The sequence below is a fragment of the Harpia harpyja genome, chromosome 15, assembly GCF_026419915.1.
Source record: "Harpia harpyja isolate bHarHar1 chromosome 15, bHarHar1 primary haplotype, whole genome shotgun sequence".
Taxonomy (NCBI): Eukaryota; Metazoa; Chordata; class Aves; order Accipitriformes; family Accipitridae; genus Harpia; species Harpia harpyja.
This window is the reverse complement of record NC_068954.1, coordinates 30,926,071-30,944,900: the sequence shown is the minus strand read 5'-3', so window position 1 is coordinate 30,944,900 and position 18,830 is coordinate 30,926,071. Positions and strand designations below refer to the sequence as shown.

Here is an 18,830-nt window from a genome sequence, read left to right as displayed (position 1 = left end):
TGCCATCCGTCATGCTGCAGCGAGATACAGGAGAGTGACCAGAAGGGTCCGTTTTTATACACCCATGTGGGCACACACCCTTCCATTCTCCAAGAATGAAAACACTGAGGATGCGATTATGGAGGCTTGTGTCTGTCTCTCTGCATTTGTGATGAGGATACTCCGGGCTTCATCTGCCAATCCAGAGCAGTTTCCTCCTGGGGATGCTTTAATCGGCAGAGAAAGAAGCACTCTGCCCGTGCAGCATGAAACTTGGCCTCGGGGCAGAGATTTCACAGCGACGCGGGCTTTTGAAATACAGAGTGGGTGCACCAAGCAAGTCATTTCCCTGCACATCGGGGAGCTACCCCTTTGAAGAATGCTGTTGCCTTACCTTTTACGTGGCTGTTACTGCGCAATGAGCCTGGCCAAACTGGGGCAGTGAGCTGTGAGCTGTGATCTGACAACGGCATAGCTCCAGATGACAGCTGAACGTGTGGAGCATCTCCCGTGTGTTGGTCCCTTTTCCCTGGTCTGAACCTATGCCAGGGTCGCCTGGAGAGCCAGGTCGATTCTTCATCCTTCTCCCTACCCAGCTGCTTGGGATGAGCCTGACATTACTCCTGAAGTCTCATTTCATAGCACACATGTGGAGCAACTGCTGTTTAATCTACATGTCTGAGACCTGGGTGCTGTGAGCCCAGAGTGGGATGTGTGAACGGATGGTGGGGTCTTGCTGGCCTTGTCCTTTGCAGCAGCTTGCTCAGTGCAGGGATCAGAGATGCTCATGACAAGTCATTTATTACAAGGTTGTAGGCGCTGGGGGCCGAGGGTGGCTCTCCTGCTTCTTGGCCTGAACACTAAAGGCACTGAGATGCTTCTGGGTGATCTGGGATCAACTTTTGTCTGCCCTTTAAGAGCAAGGCCAGTGGTGGCGTTTTCCCCTCCATGAAAGTTTGAGTCCTGTGGGTAAGTTAACCAGAACATCACACCGGAGCGCTGCTGCTGTGGCTCCTTATTCTACCGCTGTAGGAATTGCCGCTTGCAGCTTGCTGAGCTCAGGTGGGAGAGGAGAGTGGCAAGCTCGCTGCCAACGAAGGGCTGAGATCTGCCTTGCAGGGAGCTCCTGTGGGGTGTTAAAAGGTAACCGGCTGCGCTCTGCCTGCCCCGAGCTGGGATCTGCTCTGTTGGCTGGGCAGCCGTGAGTGCCAGAGCTCTGCGCACCATGGAAACCACGAATTCGTGCCTTTTGGCATTAACTCTTCCAGCACCAGCAGTAGCACTTCTGCCTTCTCCCGGGAGAGAGGGAGCGATCCAGTTTTTAAATGGATCCTTCTCTCTTTTGGGAATAAGCGGTATGAGCCAGAGGACAAGCCATTAAACCTGGATTTAATTGCTGCTGACAGGCACTCTTCCAGTCTGGAGCTGTGCAGCCCCTCTTGCCCTTCGAGACCTCTTCCCATGCACACCGGGGAGCTTCCCCACTTGTGTCACTTGCTTCAAGAAAACCAAAAATATTGCTTGAAGCCCGATGTTCCTCTAGATGTTGCACGGGGCTCGTTGAAATGCTGGGGTGTGGAGGGGTGAGCCCCCTTTCCTCGCTTCCTTGTTCCCTGCGTGGAAGAGGGTAGGCAGCAGCTTGGGGACATCAGCTGTGGGGACAGAGGGGCCTGATTCTGCCTGGGGTGGTGCAGAGTCTGTCCCTCGGTGCCTGGAGTCTTTAGGGTTTAGACTGGGCACTCCAGATGAGGAGGGAGCCCAGATCTCACACGGAGAGGAAGCAGATCCCAAGGCAGATTCCCATGGTGGTGGGATGCTGTTACTGGCAGCAGCCCCACGCGGAGCTGTGCCAGCGCCCTGTGGTCCCACAGATGAAATTTAGGGGTCAAAATTAAAGCTTTGGGATTGCATACAGCACAGTGCAAATATATCGATACCTTTGTGTAAATGCTTCCTTGTTACCAGATCACAGGAAAGACTTTAGCTTCAGGGCTTGGAGTCCTTCATAAAAGCTTTTTTCCCTCTTCTTTCCTCCACCCCCCTTTTTTTTTTTTTTTTCAGACAAACTACAAAATAACTATCGTGGCATGAGTGCAAAGGGAACAAGCCTAGAAATAGTAAGGTTAGAAAATAAATCTGACATCCTGCCAGAAAGGTCAGCTTTCCCTGCAGATGCTGGTGCACCCATTTGCACGCTGGAGCACGGCCCCGGGGCACTACCAGGGGTTGATAGATGCAGAGATAGCAGCGTTTTGATAGAGGTAATTTTCCTCAGATGGGTTTCAGCACCCCATGAATCAAAACCTGTCAGCGAGAAGCTAAAGATGGAGTGAAGTTTATTGTACGCGTGTTTGCATCTGACACTGTCGTGCTAGGGGGTCAAGTGAGCGAGATCATTAGGACCGTGTTGATTTAGTAGGACGGTTATGTGCTTTCCCTGCAGGGCAGTGGTGGGGGCGGGAGGCATGGGGGTGGCTTACCGAAAAAATAAATAAAAACCTACAGCTTGGTGCAGTCCCTGGGAGTCTCCCATGTCCTTTTATTAAAGACACAGCGCTTTTCTGCTTGAAAGTGGCTTTGGGGCCATCCTTTTGCTCATGGGATTTAAACCATGCAGACAGCAGTGGTCATTTTTAAGAGCCTGTTTGTTTAATGTTGTTGCTAATGCGCAGGTTGGATTTTCTTTGTGTGGCCACGGTTTGCGTGTATGTCGTCCTGCTCCAGCGAGCAACTTTCCCTTCCCTTCCCTGTCCCCGTGATGATAATCCCTCCCAGCGTCCTTTGTTCACAACCCTCAAGTTTCGCTGCTTTTCTGGGATGTTGCTTCTTCCTGAAAGCTGGAGCCATCCTAACCTGGATTGGGTACTGGATTGGGAGAGAGCTCTCGGCTGCTCCCCCACGAGAGCCTAGGACAGATGCGTACCTTCTGTCCCCCTCCATCCACCTCTGTGACACGGAGCTGGGGAGAGCAGGGAGTGCCGAGGGTGATTTAAGCTTTGCTCATAGCTTTGCTATCAAACCACGGAAAGGAGGACCAGCAGGACAGAGCAGGTGGGTGAGGGTGGCTATGTCCTCATGACAGAGCCGTCTTCCAAACAGTCTTGCGCAGAGAATTTCTGGGAAGGAGGGTTAAGCTGCAGGCTCGGCGGGGCTGCCAGCGCTTGCCGTGGTGTTCGGCAGCAGTCCCTGCGGTGAGGGGCTGTAACGCACGGGGGGAATCAAACGTGTTTGGGACACGGCTGCTGGCAGCTTCCTACAGAGCTGGAGCTTGTGAGAACCTCAGAGTTTTCAGTTCAAACACCTTGGCCAGCCCTGTTGCCACAACACACGTCTGTGTCAGAAGTAATAGTGCTGAGCGGGTCGCTGCGGCCTCATTTATGTAAGGTATTGACATGGCGAGGTTACCCCGCTGCTTGCTAACAGGGTGCCCAGTGCCACTCTTGGTCAAATTTGGCTGCTGATGGTGTGGTTTATGACCTCGAGCTCAAATGGATAAGTGTCCAGCTTGATTCCTCTGCTTGGCCAGCTAATTCCAGTTGATCCAGGTGGAGCACTGGGACTTGAAGTGCATTTTCTTGGAAACGGTGCTCCTGTTCTCCTGCCTGCTGCCCCTTGCTATAAACCCCAGGCAATGGCGTTGGTACCTCTGGTTCACCAAGGCGGTGGGACGCCGTGCATCAGGGTGGCACGGATGGGGACCCTTCAGCGAGCGAGAGTCTGCTTGTAAGCCATACTCCCATGGTTAACAAGATGTAGTGGATAGGGTTATGGGGATGAGAGCTCCAAGATGTACTTAATAATAGGGGAGAGAGAACTGGTGGGAGCCCAGCAAAGTAATTGGGCAGCCTTAACTGTAGAAATGGCCTGAAAAAGGCATGAAACAGCCAGAGGTGGGAATAAATCTACAGAAAATGGATGTGTTGAGGCTTTTACGGGCAATGATGGGTTTGGCTATTACTGGCGATCAGGACATCGGCATGAGTGATGGCAGCAGAGGTAAAAAGCCTCCAGGTTTTTTGGAGGACCTTGAGAAACAGGGATTGGAAGGTGCTGGGAAACGTCAGTAGAAATTTGCTCGCTTGGGCTGGAAATAAATGAAATAAGACTTAGGAAGATAGGGTGAGTTCTGAGCTTCCATCTCCAAATGGGAATGTTTCCGAGAGAAGCGGCACAGCACAGCGTCTACCACGGGGGTGGGCATCAGGTTCCTGCTGCTCGCTTTCCCAAGGGCATTACAAAGGTCCCTGCGACAGCTGTAAATGCTTCCCCCAAATCCTTCCTAGACCACATCCAAAGGTGAGGTTCTGGCTGCTGAGGCTGGATTTTCCTTTGCACGTGCCCACCTGTGCCCTGTTGCAGTAGCTGTGACGAGCGTCTGTCCTTTCCTTCCACCCTCCTCCATCATGCTCACATTTGGGCATGAAGAAATACAGAGCAAAGACGATACGGTGCTGTAACGATGGGCAGGCATGAAGGGGGCTGTGGTTTTATTTGAGGCACACAGGCTGGTAAGTGGACGCTGCCTTTGTGTGTCTTCATTGATCACTGCTGAAGGGCCAGAGCCATCCTTGTTATCTGACGTGCTCTGCAGGAGCTCTTCTCTGGCACGTGCAGTGCATCCCCTACAGACAGTGCACTTTGCCAAGGCAGAGGAGAAGCCTGCTCCGCTCTCGGTGTCTCTGCTGCCTTGTCCCAGCTCTTTTAGCAGGTGCTCTGGTAACCAACTGTGGGAGGAGTGGGGGTAGGAGAAACACGATTTACCATTAAACGAGTGCCCTGGGGCATTGCCAACAAAATAAATCTTCGTCCTTCTTTGTGCCAGAGTGAAGAAGATGAGAAACTGAAGAAGAGAAAGGAGCGGTTTGGCATTGTAACGAGTTCTGCCGGGGCTGGAGCTACAGAGGACACAGAGGTAAAACCTTTTTCTAAGCAGACGGGGAGCGGCCGAGGATGCTGAGGGGAGCAGTGACGGTCCTGGGGGTGGCAGCCTGACTCCGCACACCTGGGACCTCGCTTGGCGTCGAGTCCCCTGGGCTGGCGTGGGACTGACCCCGAGCTGTGGGTGGGTGCACTCCCGTGGCCACTCAGCCTCTTTGCCTTGGCAGTGAGCGATGATGAGCTTCTGCCGTCCGATCTGTTGCGGCTTTTCCCCTGGCTCCTCCTGGAAATAGGCCGCTCTGGAGCCTACCAAGCCACAGGAGCGTGCCAGCACATGTTGGCATCCAGCTCCTCCTCTTGCAGGATGGCGTAGATGCTTCCAGAAGAGGTGGGGGGCACATCTGCTCTACTCCAGTTTCTCCCACCTTGGTTCCCTCTCCCCTTGGTTTGAGCTGACTCACTCTCTCTCTGCTCCTTGTACTCTGTAATTCCCTGTGTCCTGGATGCTTCTGGACCCTCTGCTTCCCCTTGGATGCTATTGTAGGTCTTCATCAATAAATCCCTGGAGACTCTACAATATAATGAGGATTGAGATGCTGACCCTGTTTCCAGCTTTCTCTCCTCCATGCTTTGTTCTGTCCTCTGTGGTTTTGGCCCATCTTTTAAATTTGTAAGCTCCTCAGGGCAATTTTGTGCTCTTTTATGTACTTTTACGCTTTCTTCTGCTTCAAATTGTTCCAAGTCACCATGCAGGCTGTGCTCCGGTGCGGTAGCTCCTACATTAAGTTAGGTGGGGAGTGCCATACGCACCTATGGTGCCACGTAAATATGGCTCCAGTGTGGATCAGCCGGAGTCGGGGACCCCTCTCCCGGGGACAAAGGGACCCCTCCGGGGTGGGGACTCCTGCGTTAACAATCAAATGGCAAAGGTTGCGGCAGGGCGAGTGTTGGGTCTTGGAAACTGCTTAACCAGATGGCTCCTGGGCTCGACAGACGAGAAGTGGGTTTTGTTTGGTTCCTAAGAGCAATCTCAACAATTCAGGTGGGGTTTAGGGGCTTTTTTTGTCTGTGTGTGTGTTTTGTTTTGGGTTTACTGCAGAAACGCTGCCCCGCGTGAAGCGGGGAGCAGCGTTCCCAGCCTTCTGCCGAGCATGGGAGAATGAGCCCCTCCGGCCCGCACGGAGGGGGCGGCTGGGCGAGGGATTCCATGCTTTTCCGTTAGGTCACTTGGAGATTGTGCCTGGAACAAAAAGGTCTTTTTACTGGTATTGTGTGCACTCAAATGCACCTTTCCCCTGGAGATTCTTGATTAGGGCTTCTGTTGCCCCCGGGCTATTTATCCTGCTAAAAATTAAGATTTATACGCCCCTCGTGTATCGGCTTAAAGGCATATCTGAGAGACGCAATAGTATATTTAATGCGTTTTAGTGTGTCCCTCTCACCTTTTCCATGAATAGGAGAGTGTTAACCCTTTGCCCTTTTACATTTCCCACCTCCCCACTGCCTGGAAGGGTTTCCAGGCCTCTGAAGTAGGCATTGTTCCCAGCTCAGCCCCTTTGTAGCATATTGCCAGCAAGACGAAGGGACTTCAGCAGCACTGTATCTCAGGCACTGTATATTTCTGCTACTTGATTTTGGGGCTCTCTTTGTCCCAGTGTTAGAAGAAAAACTTCGTAGCTCCCTTGAACTAACTTGGTGGCGGTGCACTCAGGAGGGGGCCGGAGCTGCCGAGCTCTGGTGGTGTTACCGATACCAAATTTTTAATAAACTCTCCATCAGGTTGTGTGTGAGATTTTAAAGAACTTGTTAATTTGGGTTTTTTTGGTTTTGATTTTTTTTCTTGTAATTCCTCTTTGCAGGCAAAGAAGAGGAAAAGAGCAGAACGTTTTGGGATCGTCTGATGCTGGTCCTTTTTAGCTTCAGCCCATTTGCAGTGTGCCTCTCGAGTGCGTGCATACTCTTTCTCTCTCTTTCCCCCCCACTTTCTCTCACTCCCACACTGTTTCTCTAGGTTTTAGTGATGAGTAGACAGGGAATCCCCCGTAGTTGTATGATTGTTCTACTTATTTTTTCAAGTTACGACGTTTAAAAATGAAGAAAAGTTGAGCAAAAAGAAGAAACTGTTGTCAGTGCATCTCCGGTAGCCCGCAGTCCTGCGGACCGATGGTTTCCCAGCTGCTGGTGGGGTCATTTGCAGCAGCTCGCACCGGAGGTACCGTCCGGCAGGGAGAGATGGAGAGTGTCCCGGTGCCCTCCTAGCGCCGCTGGGAAACACCTGTGCAGGGGAGAGCCAAACTCTGCCCTGTAAACAGACAGGCAGATAGAGCAACAGTAGGAGCGTGGTGTCTGCTGTGCAATGAGGAAGGGAAAACATTGAGGAATGGAGATAGAGCAGGGTTTGCTCTGCCCTCGGCAGTTGCTTTTCTAGCTTAAGGACTCCCAGTACGCTGCTAATGCAAGGACCGGTTTGAAACGTGTTGTCTGTTTGCCATTGAATGCCGTCTCCACCTCTCAGACTGCCCTGGTCCTCTCCTCCTCCACCCCGTGAAAAAAGGCCCCAAGGTTCAGCTGTATCATGGTCTCTTCCCAGCAGCTGGGATAAGAACGCGCCTCGTCTCGAGAGCACGATGCATTATGTGAGTCCTGCTCTGGATCTCTGGCATCTTACCCCTGGCTCATCCGGGATCTGACAGGTTGAACATCAGGGAAGGATTTTCTCAATTATATTGTCTCATGTTTTCAAAAATGGAAGTGGCGTCTGTGATAGCTGACACGCGGGGCAGTTTCGCGACTGCCTTCCTTCCCAGGGTGAGGCTAATGGGAATTGTCAGAGCAAGAATTGCCGATTAACCCTAGATCAAGACTGGTGTCCTCAAACGAGGAGGAAAATGTAGCCATACATTTGCAAATGGAGCCTGTTCTCACTGCTTCATTTATCCTGCCTTGCTAAGCCCTCTGCGTCTCATGGCGTTTCACCTACATTTTCCAGGTTCCTCGAAGGTCAGTGATACATTTCTCTCCTTAAACGACAAACCAGCAGAGTTGTTTTGCCCGATGTCTGTTCTCAGGCTGGATTTTATCTTGTCCTTTCTTTGCCTCAGAGTAGCTGCCAAGCTGGTTTAACTCGCAGACTTGCTGAAGAAGCCTCAGTCTTCTCCGAGCTGCCAGGCAGTGCAGGAGAGCACCAGCGTTATCCTGGGACCTGTTTTGAGTGTGGAAGTTCTTGGTAGCTGTGCAGGAACACGGTTCCTTCTGCTGCATTACCCATAACCGTTTCGGTGAAATTATGGAAAAAATTTGGCTGAGTCGCACCAAAGGCAGCGCTGCCGCAGCTTGTGAAGCGCTTCTTGCTGCTTTAGTATTTCAGATGGCACCTTTGTTCTTGGGGGGCTGTAAAGAGCCACTCCCCGGGGTGGCTTGCGCGGGTGGAAGAAGTGGTGGCAGTGGAGAAGCGTAGGACCCCGAAGCCAGGGGTGTTGGACTGGCAGCGCTGGGGCAGAGAGGAGCTGCCTGGTGCCCTTTCCTCCTTTGCCTGCCTAGAGAATTAGTTTCACTCGCAAGCGTTCGTTCCTGCTGCATCTCCCACCCTGTGCAGAGTTTTCCCTCCACGGATACCTCGGCCCCAGGTGCAAGCAGAAATCTGTCTGTAAGCAGAAATCTGTTTGTCTGCTTGGATTTTTAGTTGGGCATTGTGGCTGAAATCATTCTCTTGTCTGAAGACTGACATCCTAGCATTCTTATTTCTGACTGTAACTTCTTACCGGAGAGATGTTTGCCTTGTCCATGCTTGGTTCCTTAAGATGCTAGAGAACAACGGGTGTGTGTACAAATTGAGCTTTTCAGAGGCTTATACCTGATTCTTGATAAGCAATATATATATTTTTTAACGTAGAAGTCTTCAAACTGCTTCTGTTCCATTAATGTTTGCAGTCTGACTGCATCCGTGTGCCCTCGTTGACTCTAAGCAATACCCTGGACATTTGTTTACTTTCCCAAAGGGCAGCTAAAAGCCGCGGGGTCCGGGTTATGTTGTGTGTCTTGGGTTGTCAGTGACTGAGTGAATTGAAGCTCCCTTGATCCTTCCTGATTTAATGTAATAACGTTATTCTGATTTTTTTTTTTTTTGTATGTCAGATTTTGTAAGATGTATTTTCTATTTGGCTCACGATCTTTTTGCTGGTTATTTGCTTGAAATGTTTTGTAGTGTGCCAGGGCAAACACTGCATTTCATTCTCGGTTTCATAATAAAACTGCTTCTCCAAGGCAATGCTGGTATCTGTCAGTTTGATGCATGGCACGGCTGAGGCTCGGGGCCGGAGCGTGCTGCCGGGAGGGAGCTGGAGCAGATGGAGACTTGGCCACGGCTGCTCCTGCCTGCGCGGGGCTGGCTGGGGGGCAGAGACCCTGCCTGGCCAGGCCGTCGCCAGCGGTTAGAGATTGTCCTAACATTAACTTCTTGTGGCCTGGCCAAAGTCCTAACCCCGCCTTGCCTCTCCAGATTGACCTTGCTGCTTCATTCGGATGCCAATCTCCTTGCTTCCCCGGGGAACCGCGCAGGCTCTTCAGAGCTGGGACCCAGCCGTAACCCAAATCGGGACTACGTACAAGTAACAGGGTGGTCGCCGCTTCTCACAGCCGATGGTTCGGTGCTGTAGACCAAGGATTGTTGTAGAACTTGAGGGGAAGCACAGATAGCTCTTGGCTTTGCTGTGTCTGCTTGCTTCGGGTCCCTCTGTGTTGGAGCTTGGGGGTTCCAGCTGACGGGACAAGCCGGGGACTGCCGTGTCGTGAGATGCTGCTGGTCCGGGAGCTCTCCAGGGCCTGCAGGTTGGTGGTGGCCGGATCCTGAGCTTGGAGGGCGAGAAGCCGCCGTAGGCTGCGCTGTCTCCTGTCTTCCAGCAGTGTTGATGATGGCACGTGGGACTTCTGCTCCGATGGTGGGATGCCGTCGCCTTCCCCCTGAGCCAAGGGCAGCACCGAGGACTCCGGATTTCACCACCGGCTTCGCTCTCTGGCCCAGGGACCAGAGCGGCGTGGGGGTCCCAGCCCCATTTCTGCCCTGCCCGGCCACGTGTCCTCCTCCCTGGGTCGCTCCCCTCTGCTCTGCACCGGGGTCCCGGTGGTGGTTGTGCCCTGGCTGATCTCCTCCTGGGGCCGGTGAAGCGACGTGTGCGTCTTGTCTTCTCCTCTTCCCTCGCGCCGTCTCCTCCCCTCGTTGGGGATGAGTTTCCCTTGGCCGTGGTACCAAAATCGGGAGCTCTGTGCGGATGTGCCGGTGTCCCCAGCCCGTCGCTCTCTGTCCCCCCCCTCCCCGGTTCCGCGGGGAGGTGCCGGGGGCTGTTTTGTAGAGGACGCTGCATCTTTCACCCGCCGGGCTTTCCCCTCCTGGGTGTAGGGGAGAATCATTCCAATCACACTGTGTTTAAAACACCACCTAATTTATTTTTCCTCTCCAAGCTGGGGGCTGCTCGTGACTAATTTGGGCTGAATAGGGGAAGAAAAAAAGCAGCGGGCACACAATGAGCGGGGGAAAGTGTGGGAAAGCGAGCGAAAGAAAAGGAGGGCCGGGGCTTGCAGCGTGAGAGCTGGTAACGCCGAGCGGTGCCCAAATTCAGCATGAAGTCACTTTTCACAGCAGACGCTTGGGCTGTAAATGCGAGTGGGATGATAGGTCAGGCTGGGGAGGGGGGGACGAGAGGGAGAAACGGGGGGTTTGCACAATGGGGTGAGGAGTGAGGTGTGCGGCGGGGGGGATGCGCACTCCGGTGCCAACATGTCCCTTCCAGTTGCGCTGTCCTCATCTCCCAACAGCCTCTTGCCCCCAGATCCTCTGCGGGTGGGTTGGAAAAGTCTTTTGTTCAAATTCACAAAAATCGGGAGACAAAAGAGTGAACCTGGAAGTGTGGACGAGCCCAAGGAGGGACGGCACCGAGCCCCCACTGCCGCCCTCCACCTGCGCTTGTGCCGGAGCCGATGAGCGTGGCCAGTGTCCCTCCTGGCTCGGTGCCACCGTTCCCGCAGCTGGGAGCCAGGACTGCGCCGCAGGATCCGGCATGTCCTGGATCCGTTGTGGTGGAGGCAGGGCTGGGTCCCGCTGCGGGGCTCCATGGGGCTGAAGCGGGGGTTTCCATCGCAGGAGGTAGCCACGGTCCGCTGCTGTGAAGACCTTCTCCTTCTCTCTCGACTCCCCGGTCTTGTGCATCTTCTCCCGGAGGAGCCCGCGCGTTGACCTTCCTCAGCTGGTTGCTCCCATCCCGCAGGGCCTTTCTCCAGTGGTGGGAGGCTGGCTGGGAAAGGAGCGATGGCTGGTCACTGCCTCCATCCCTTTGAATCCTTCCTTCCAGCCCCGGCACCGCTGCAGCCGGGGAGGAGGTGGCTCCGTAAGGGCCGCACTCACTGGGGCACAGGGAATTGGGATGCCTCAAGTCCTACTTGCAAGCAACGTGCTGCCCTGAGCCTGGGCTGGTTTGGGGATCTTTGGGATCGCGTCAAAATCCCATCGCTACCGCAGGTTGGAAGTCGAGTGGCGGCATTGATGGGGGGGGGCCAAGCTACCCTTGTCCCCAGAGCCGGGCACGGACCCATGCTGCTGCCTGCCCGCTGTCTCTGCGGCAGCGCGGCATCCCGCCCCGTCGCCGGCGGTGGGGGGGCTGGACCGTGCCCAGCTCTCCCGGATAATCGCCCTGGTTCTGGCGTCTCCCCCCGGGGCCGCGGCGAGGCCGGTGGAGCTCCGCCAAGCTCCCCGTTGATGGTTTAATTACTGTGAATGTTGCATGCGGACGGTCTTGTTAGGCGGCAGAGGGGAAGGTTCGGGGAGCCGTAGTATGTCGTGGTGCAGCTGTGGGTGGTCGTCCGGATGTCCCTGTCCTAATTTGTCCCCCCCCCAGCCCTGCCCCTGGGTCTCTGAATTAGGTCACCCGATGGATGGCCGGGGGGGGGGGTGAGCAGGGATGTGGGGTGCAGCCCCCACGGCCTCGGGGGAGACGTGACCAGAACAAAAGCAAGCGCTCGTTAAACTCTTGACATCGTCCTCGGAAGCAAACAAACCAACCCCCCCCACCCAGGACCTCTCGGTTCCGCTGGCAGCCCTCTGGGTGGGTGGCACAGCCTGCCCCCCCCCCCCAGGGCAGACCCCGAGGCCATGGCCCCCTGAGGGACGGCGGGCAGAGCGGAGGCTTGGTCGCAATGGGGATGCCATGGCCGGGTCTCCCCATCAGAGCTGGCCGTTGTCTCCTGGGGCCGGGGGCATCGGGGCTGTGTTGGGGCACGGGGTGTCCTTGCCCTCAGTGCGTCGTGTCGTGCTTCACGCTGCCCCGTGGGTGCTGGTTCGGTGCCGTCCTGCGGGTCCTGAAGACCCCCGGGAGCTTTATCCGTGGGGAAGCCGAGTCCGGAGGGTGCTGAGCAGGCAGCTCCCCCCGGAGCAGCTCTGGGGTCGGAGGGACTTGGCGTCTTGTCCTCGACCACGGCCGAGACCTCAGCCCGGCCCGGAGCTGCCCGTGGCCCCACGGCGAGCTCTTGGCCAAGGTGGGGCTGGGGGTCTCGGATGGGACTCGCGAGGGATGCAGGGCAGGGATGGGGTGCGGAGAGGGCTGGGGTGCTGCCGGAGGGAGCAGCAGCTTTCCGGCATCTCCCGGAGGACCTCGGCCGGAGCAGGAAAATGGCCAACGTCCACGGAGCCGCTGGCGGCAGGGCCTGGGACCCGGCTGACCCCGGCGGGGCCAGAATCGGTGCCAGAGCCGCGCGTCCTCCTGTCCGGTCCTCGCCTGTGCCAGAACATCCCCCTGCTCCCCCGGCCCCGGGGGCAGTCACCCTCCGCTGCCCACCCTGTCCCCTCCCGCCGGCCACAGCTGTAATTAGCTGCGACATTCTCGGCATACCTGCAGCCCCTAATGAGGCTCCATAAAGGCTGCCCCTGAGCTCGGCTCCTCCGGCACTTGGGGCCACTTGTAAATCTCAGCTTTACAACGGGGAGCTGCGCTGGGAGGAAGCGGGGGCCGCGGGGAGGGCGGGGGGGGCTCCCACCCCGGGAGGGGGGGATGCGGCTCTCGCCATTGCCCGGAGACGGTGGTCCCATGCGGGGTATGTCCGGCACTGTTCCGGGTGTCTCCATCCCTGTCCCGTGTCCTCCATCCCCTCCTCAGGGTCAACCCACCCAGGTTTGCTCAGCCCTGCTGTGGCTCTTGGGGGGGGGGGGCGTGTGGAATATGGCAAACCCACCCCCGCTGGTGGGCACAGGCCACCTCTGCATCTGCTGCTGGGGTGGGGACATTCTTCCCCAACAGGTTTGAGCGAATTTTGGGGTGGTTGTGTTCTCCTGGGCTGTTTCTCAAGGTGTTGGTTCGGTGTTGGCTGCCAAAGCGCAAGGACAAGCATGTTCAGAGCCGGGGGGGGGGACTGTGGTTTGGCCCCAGCTGGGAGATAAACCCGGGAATGTCCTTGGCTGCAAGCGGCTCCAAGCCAGGCACGGGGCATCAGGGCGGATTTCATCCCCTCTCATCCGCTTGTCCATGGTGCGCAGCCAGCATCGGGAGCGTGGGAAAAATGAGAAGCATTAGGAAACATTTCCCAAGCCGGTCAGAGCCAGGGTCGCCGGATCAGGCCAGGAGCTCCCAAGGGAAGAGATGGGAAGGGGACGGCAGGGTTGGGTGCAGGGGGCTGCCGTGACACAGGGACCTGGCATGCGAAGCTGGGCGAGCGGACGGAGAGGCCGAGGGCCCGTCCCGGGATCGGCACGTGGGGCGAAGACCCCCGAGGAACAGCGGGGCTGCTCGTGCCCCTCCAAGCCCCCACCTGGCCTCCTCCATCTCCACTCCGGTGGGGATGCTGCGTGGCCGACCCTGGAATCTGGCACTGACCCCGGGATCCGGTGCCAACCCTGGGATCCAGTGCCAGCGAGGGGCTGGGTGCGGGCGAGGGGCAGGGAGGCAGCGAGTGGGGCGCAGTAACCCAAGCAAAATGCATTTGTCAGCAGTTTTCCCTTTTTTTTTTCTTCTTTTTGGCTATATAAATTTTTTTATTGTACAAAAAGTCTAAAAAAAAAAAACAACCAAGGACGGAACCGGGACAGAGCAGTGGTTATGATATCGTACACAGGAGACTAACGCGAGTTACAGACCAAATGTAATTTATACAACACAGAAGTAACTGGGACGCTCTTTAAGCTTTTCCTTTCCTGTAGCTCTTCCTAATCCGGTTTGTGACCGAGGAGCCGCGAGTCCCCCCGTCCCGTCCCCTCGCGCCGGGGGCACCCGCTCCCCCCGTTACTGCTGCCGGGTGCCGGCGCGGGCGCTGCCTGGTAGCGGAGGTGGAGGGTGGCATCGCCGAAAGGAGCTTTATAACGAGGCCATGGTGTAACGAGGCAGCCGTGCTGGATGCCCCCACGGCCCTGGGCCAGCGGCGTCTCGGAGAGCGGGTCCGGCTTTGCCTGCGGGTCAGGGCACCCCGGCAGCCGCCGCGGGACGGCCGGGCTGCGAGGAGCGTGGGTTGGTGTCGGCGATGTCTCGAGCCTCGCACCGGCCCCGGGAGGGGGGTCTTCTCCTGGGGGAGGCTGCTCCGGACCCACCGATCCCCGTCCCTCGGGGCTGCCGCAGCTTTCCCAGACCCAGCGCCCGCATCCTGCCGGGCTGGTGGGGCCGGAGCCCCTTCCTCCAGCCCGGGGCCAGGGGGATGTCGTGTCCCGATGCTGTGGCACCGCGGCAAAGCCGGCAGCGCCTTGGCATCTCCTCCGGCAGCGAGGAAAAACCATCCCGGCGCAGATGGACCGATCCTTGCGCCCAGCCAGCCCACGGACACGGCTCCGGCCCAGCCCCGGCTCTGCGGTGAAGGCGATCCTGTCCTCGTCTCTTCTTTAACCTTCCATAGTGCAAATGGTTCCCCAGCCCCCGGCAGTCTCTCCCTCTTTCTCTCTCTCTCAACACACCAGTTTTACAGGGAACATTCGGCATCCCCCAGGCCGCCACTCCACTCCCTCCGGCTGCCTCTCGCCACCGGCTCCGGCATCACCGCACGGCTCCGGCACGGTGACATTTGTGCTGGAGGTGAGCTGGCAGCACGACATCTCGTGGGACGTCGATGTCGTGGGGGGACGTGGTGCTGGCTGTGCTGGCTGGGGGTCCCGGTGCTGTGGCGGGACCGGTGCCACCGGCGTGCGGGAGCCCCGGCTGTGGTGCCGGCAAGCCCCGGGCTGGCCGGGAGCCCCCGGTGCGGGATGGAGCTGAAAGCTCTGAACTCTTTGATTATTTCTTTTTTTAAATATTTTTTTTTAATTTCTTTTTAATTTTATTTTTTGATGTTCAAGTGCTGTGTTTGGTCACGCGATTAAACCCCCCCCAACCATCCATGGCCTTTTGGTCGTGCGATTTGGACCTGCCGCGTCCCCCCCCCCCATCCCCGGGGCCCGTCCTGAGCCCCCGCCCTGGCAGACACGTCCCTGCCCCCCCCAGACACCCCTGAACGACAGAACGAGGAACAAAACAACGAACAAACGAACAGAAAAATAACCTAAGACGTTACGCACAGGACCAATACACCGGGTAAATAATAATAATATACTGACGGGGCTGCCACCCCCTGCCCACCCATGAACCGCCTGGGGGACCAGTCAGCCCAGGGCACTAGTCCCAGTGCCACCCGCTGTTGGGGGCTGTGGGACCAGTGCCCAGGGCTGACTGGTCCCAGTACCCGGGGCGGCCCCATCCTTTCTTCTTCAGCGCCACCTGCCTGTAACTGCCGCCCTGGGGCCCTGCGGGGGCTTTTGGGGTGATGGGCTGTGGGTTTGGGGTGCTCCATGGTTCCCCCAACGCTGGGGGCAGACGGGGTGGCTGGACCGCCCCCGGCTCCGGACTGGACCCCGCCGCGGCTGCCGCTGCCCCGACGCAGGGGGACGATGCCCGGGGCGGGGGGGGGTCCCACCTGCCTCGGTCACCCCCTTGTTTGAGGCTCTTAAAAACCGGGGGAGCGCCCGTCCCAGGCACATCCCATCCTTCCCAGCTCCAAATCGCTGCCATTCCCCCCGCCGTGCCGGGTGGGAAGCCCCCACCGCCGGCCAGAGCCCAGCCGTGCCTGTCCCCCTCCCCAGGGAAGGGCCATGTGCCCCGAGCGCAAAGCCGGCGGCCACGTCCCGGGTCGGGGGGGAGCGAGACCCCCTCCCCACCAAACGGGGCTCCAGCACGTGGCGATGGTTGGGCGAGGGGGGGCAGGTGGATCCCAGCCGGATCCCAGCCAGACCGCGGCTCCCCTGACTCCAGAGCAGGATCCCGTGGCCGGGGTGGCTCCGTGCCCTTTCCAGTCCCTTCCAAGCGGCTTCTGGCTCTTTCCCGGTGCGTGGCTCCGCTCCCGGCGGTGGCTGTGCCGTGCCCGGCGCCTTACAGGGCTCCGGTGGGACCGGCCCCAGTGCCGGCAATGGCAGGACGGTGCTTCTCCGTGCCAGCGCATCCTTGGCCGCATCCAGTGTGGTTTCAGTGGCGGAGGGGAACGGCAACGGCCAACGGCTGGCGCCGGACGAGCCCTCGTGAGCCACGAGCGCTGGGGGGAAGCGAAACAGGGACCGGCAAAATATTTCCATGAGCGGCTTCGCCGGCACCGACCCCTTCGGCATCACACGGGCACGGCCGGGCGGGGGGCACCACGCAGGGACGCAGGCGTTGTCCCTGGCTCGGCGGGTCGGGAGGTCTCCCCCCTGCCAGGCGGGAGGCTGCCCGCTCCTCCGGCGTGGGATGCGCCAGCTCCACAGTGAGACCCGGTGCTGCCGGAGGACACGGCCCCCCCGAAAGGCACTGAACGGCAGGGAGAGGGGGTGCCTCGGCCCCCGGCCCCAGCGCTGGCTGTTGCTGGCTGCAGCCAGGCCGGGGAGGGGGATTTGCGTCGGCATCGTTGCATCCGATGTATTGCAAGAGCTGGCAACGACCTGCCGGCACGGGGCTCAGGGACCTCGGCCGTGAAGCCGATGGCGTGGGGCTGTTTGCCGCGGTGTGACCGCAAGCCGGTGTTTCGGGGCTGAGCTGTGCCCCCTGCCCGCCCCCGAGGGGTGAGGGTGGCTGGGGGACGCTCCCCCAGGACAGCCCGCCTGCCCCCAGCACCCTGCTCCTCGGGGGACCCCAGCTCTCCCCATCCCCATCCCCTCTCCTCCGACTCCTGCCGCAAGCTGGAGCTGCAGGGTCCGGCCGGGGTGCTGGGACCCCCGCAACGCCGCGGCGGGGCTGTAGGGCTGCCATTGCCAGAGCCACTGGGCCAGTGGCATCGGTGCCGGTGGCAAGACCCCGGTGGTGTCGGGAGCCCGGCGCGAGGGGCCCTAAGTGCTTCGGCGCCAGGCGGGGTGGCCGCGGTTTGGCACGGCCGGGGTTTGGCACGGCCGGGGTTCAGCACCGCCGGGCCAGCGCCGCGTCCTCGCCCCAGGGTAGCCTCGTCCTTGTAAGCGCTTTGGGCTCCACGGAGCCGGGGACAAGTGCTAAACATCCCGGGTGCCCCCGGCTCCCCGGCTCTGCCCCCGGCGCCTTCCCGACCCCGGCCGCCCGGCGCCGTCCCTAAGTGCTACGCGGGGTGCGGACGTGCCGGACTGGCCTGGCTGCGGCCATGGGGTCATTCCCCACACGGTCCCGGTGCTTCTGCCCCGTGGTGCCGTGGGCGAGGAGGGATGGAGGCGCGTCTCCTGGCCAGAGCCGTCCGGCACCCTCGGGATAAGTGCTGGGGCCGGGGTTTGGGGGGGGGTCCCCCAGGCCGTCCCCCCTGGCCAGGCAGAGCCACCGTTTCCACCCTGGCGCGGGTTTGGCGGCCGCCTGGCGCCAGGGACGGCTCCCAGCCGGGACCCAGCGTGGCCCCGGTTGCATCACTCCGGCCACGGCGCAAGCGAAGGGGAACCGCCGGAGCCGCTGGGGCGGCTGAACTCTTGAGAAGGCGGGAGCCTGTTCTCACGCGAAAATAATCCAAACGCCGAGGGCAGGGGGAGGCGAATCTGCCGCGTAAGCGGAATTTCTCCCCAGCCGGAGCCTCCGTCCAATTCTGGCCGGTGCCGCCTCCGGATAACCCCGAGCCGCTGGCCACCCTCCCTCCCACCGGAGGAGACCCCCTGAGCCGCTGGCTCCTCCGGCCGCCCCGGGAGAGTGCTGGGTGCCGGTGCGAGCACCGCTGTCCTGTCGGCGGTACCGGGCCAAGCATCACCATCCTGCCGGCAGTGCCAGGGCCGGATCCGAAGCGTAGGCGGCAGCTCTGTTCCCATCAAGCCGTCAGTGGCCAGGGATGCCACGGGATGCTGGCGGTGCTGGCTGCCACCGGCCGGTCCCCAGGGGGGCTCCGGGCTGAAGCAGCCCCTCCAGAGCTGTCCCTGCCATCGGGTCGTGGGTGCCGGGCCGGTGCTGGCGACGTGAAGGGAGGGACCAGGGCAAGTGGGGGCTTCCCGCAGCAAAGCGCCGGCCGGGAGGGTGATTAATAAATAAATAAATTAAAGAAGGGAGACGGTTTCCTCCCGGGCTGGAGCTGCTGCCGGCGCTCGCATGGCCCAGCCGCCCCGGCGCGCCCGTCCCGGGGGTCCCGCTGCCGGATCCTGCCATCCTCGCTCCGGCAGAGCGCCCGGAGCGGGGCTGTGGCGACGGGGCCATCGGCTGCTCGGGGATGGGGCCACCCACCCTTGGATGTCACCTTGGCCACGGGGTGGGCAGGGATGTCCCCATCCCCACTGCCTCTCCAGAGGCACGGGGAGATGCGGGGTCTGCTCGGCCTCCTCCTCTCCCCATCACCGTTGAGCCGGGGCAGGAGAGCCGTCCGGTGAAGAGCCGTGCCGCCGTGCCGTGCTGCGGTGCCGTGCCGCCGTGCTGGGGGTCCCGGCCGCCCCTTCCCTTCTCCGTCCGGTTGCTTTATTGCACAATGCATGTCGAAGCGCGGGTTTGGTGCAGCGTTTCTCCGTGGGATTTTCTTCTCTCTCTCTCTCTCTCCCTCTGACATCCAAAGGAATTTAAACGCTTGATCTTTGTATTTAAAAA

The 18,830-nt window shown here is 59.1% G+C and overlaps 1 protein-coding gene across 5 annotated transcripts in view; it reads left to right on the top strand.

Annotated features, from left to right (window-relative positions):
• The window catches only part of SARNP (SAP domain containing ribonucleoprotein), a 32,149-nt gene extending 23,025 nt beyond the window's left edge, over positions 1–9,124 (top strand). For 2 of the 5 annotated variants that reach the window (XM_052810199.1, XM_052810195.1), the window contains 2 exons: positions 4,802–4,891; positions 6,717–9,124. In XM_052810199.1, coding sequence (XP_052666159.1) covers positions 4,802–4,891; positions 6,717–6,758 — 132 coding nt within the window. In that variant the 3' untranslated portion in view covers positions 6,759–9,124. The other 3 variants (XR_008238542.1, XM_052810197.1, XM_052810198.1) reach the window with 3 other exon arrangements.
• The last annotated feature ends 9,706 nt before the right edge of the window (positions 9,125–18,830 follow it).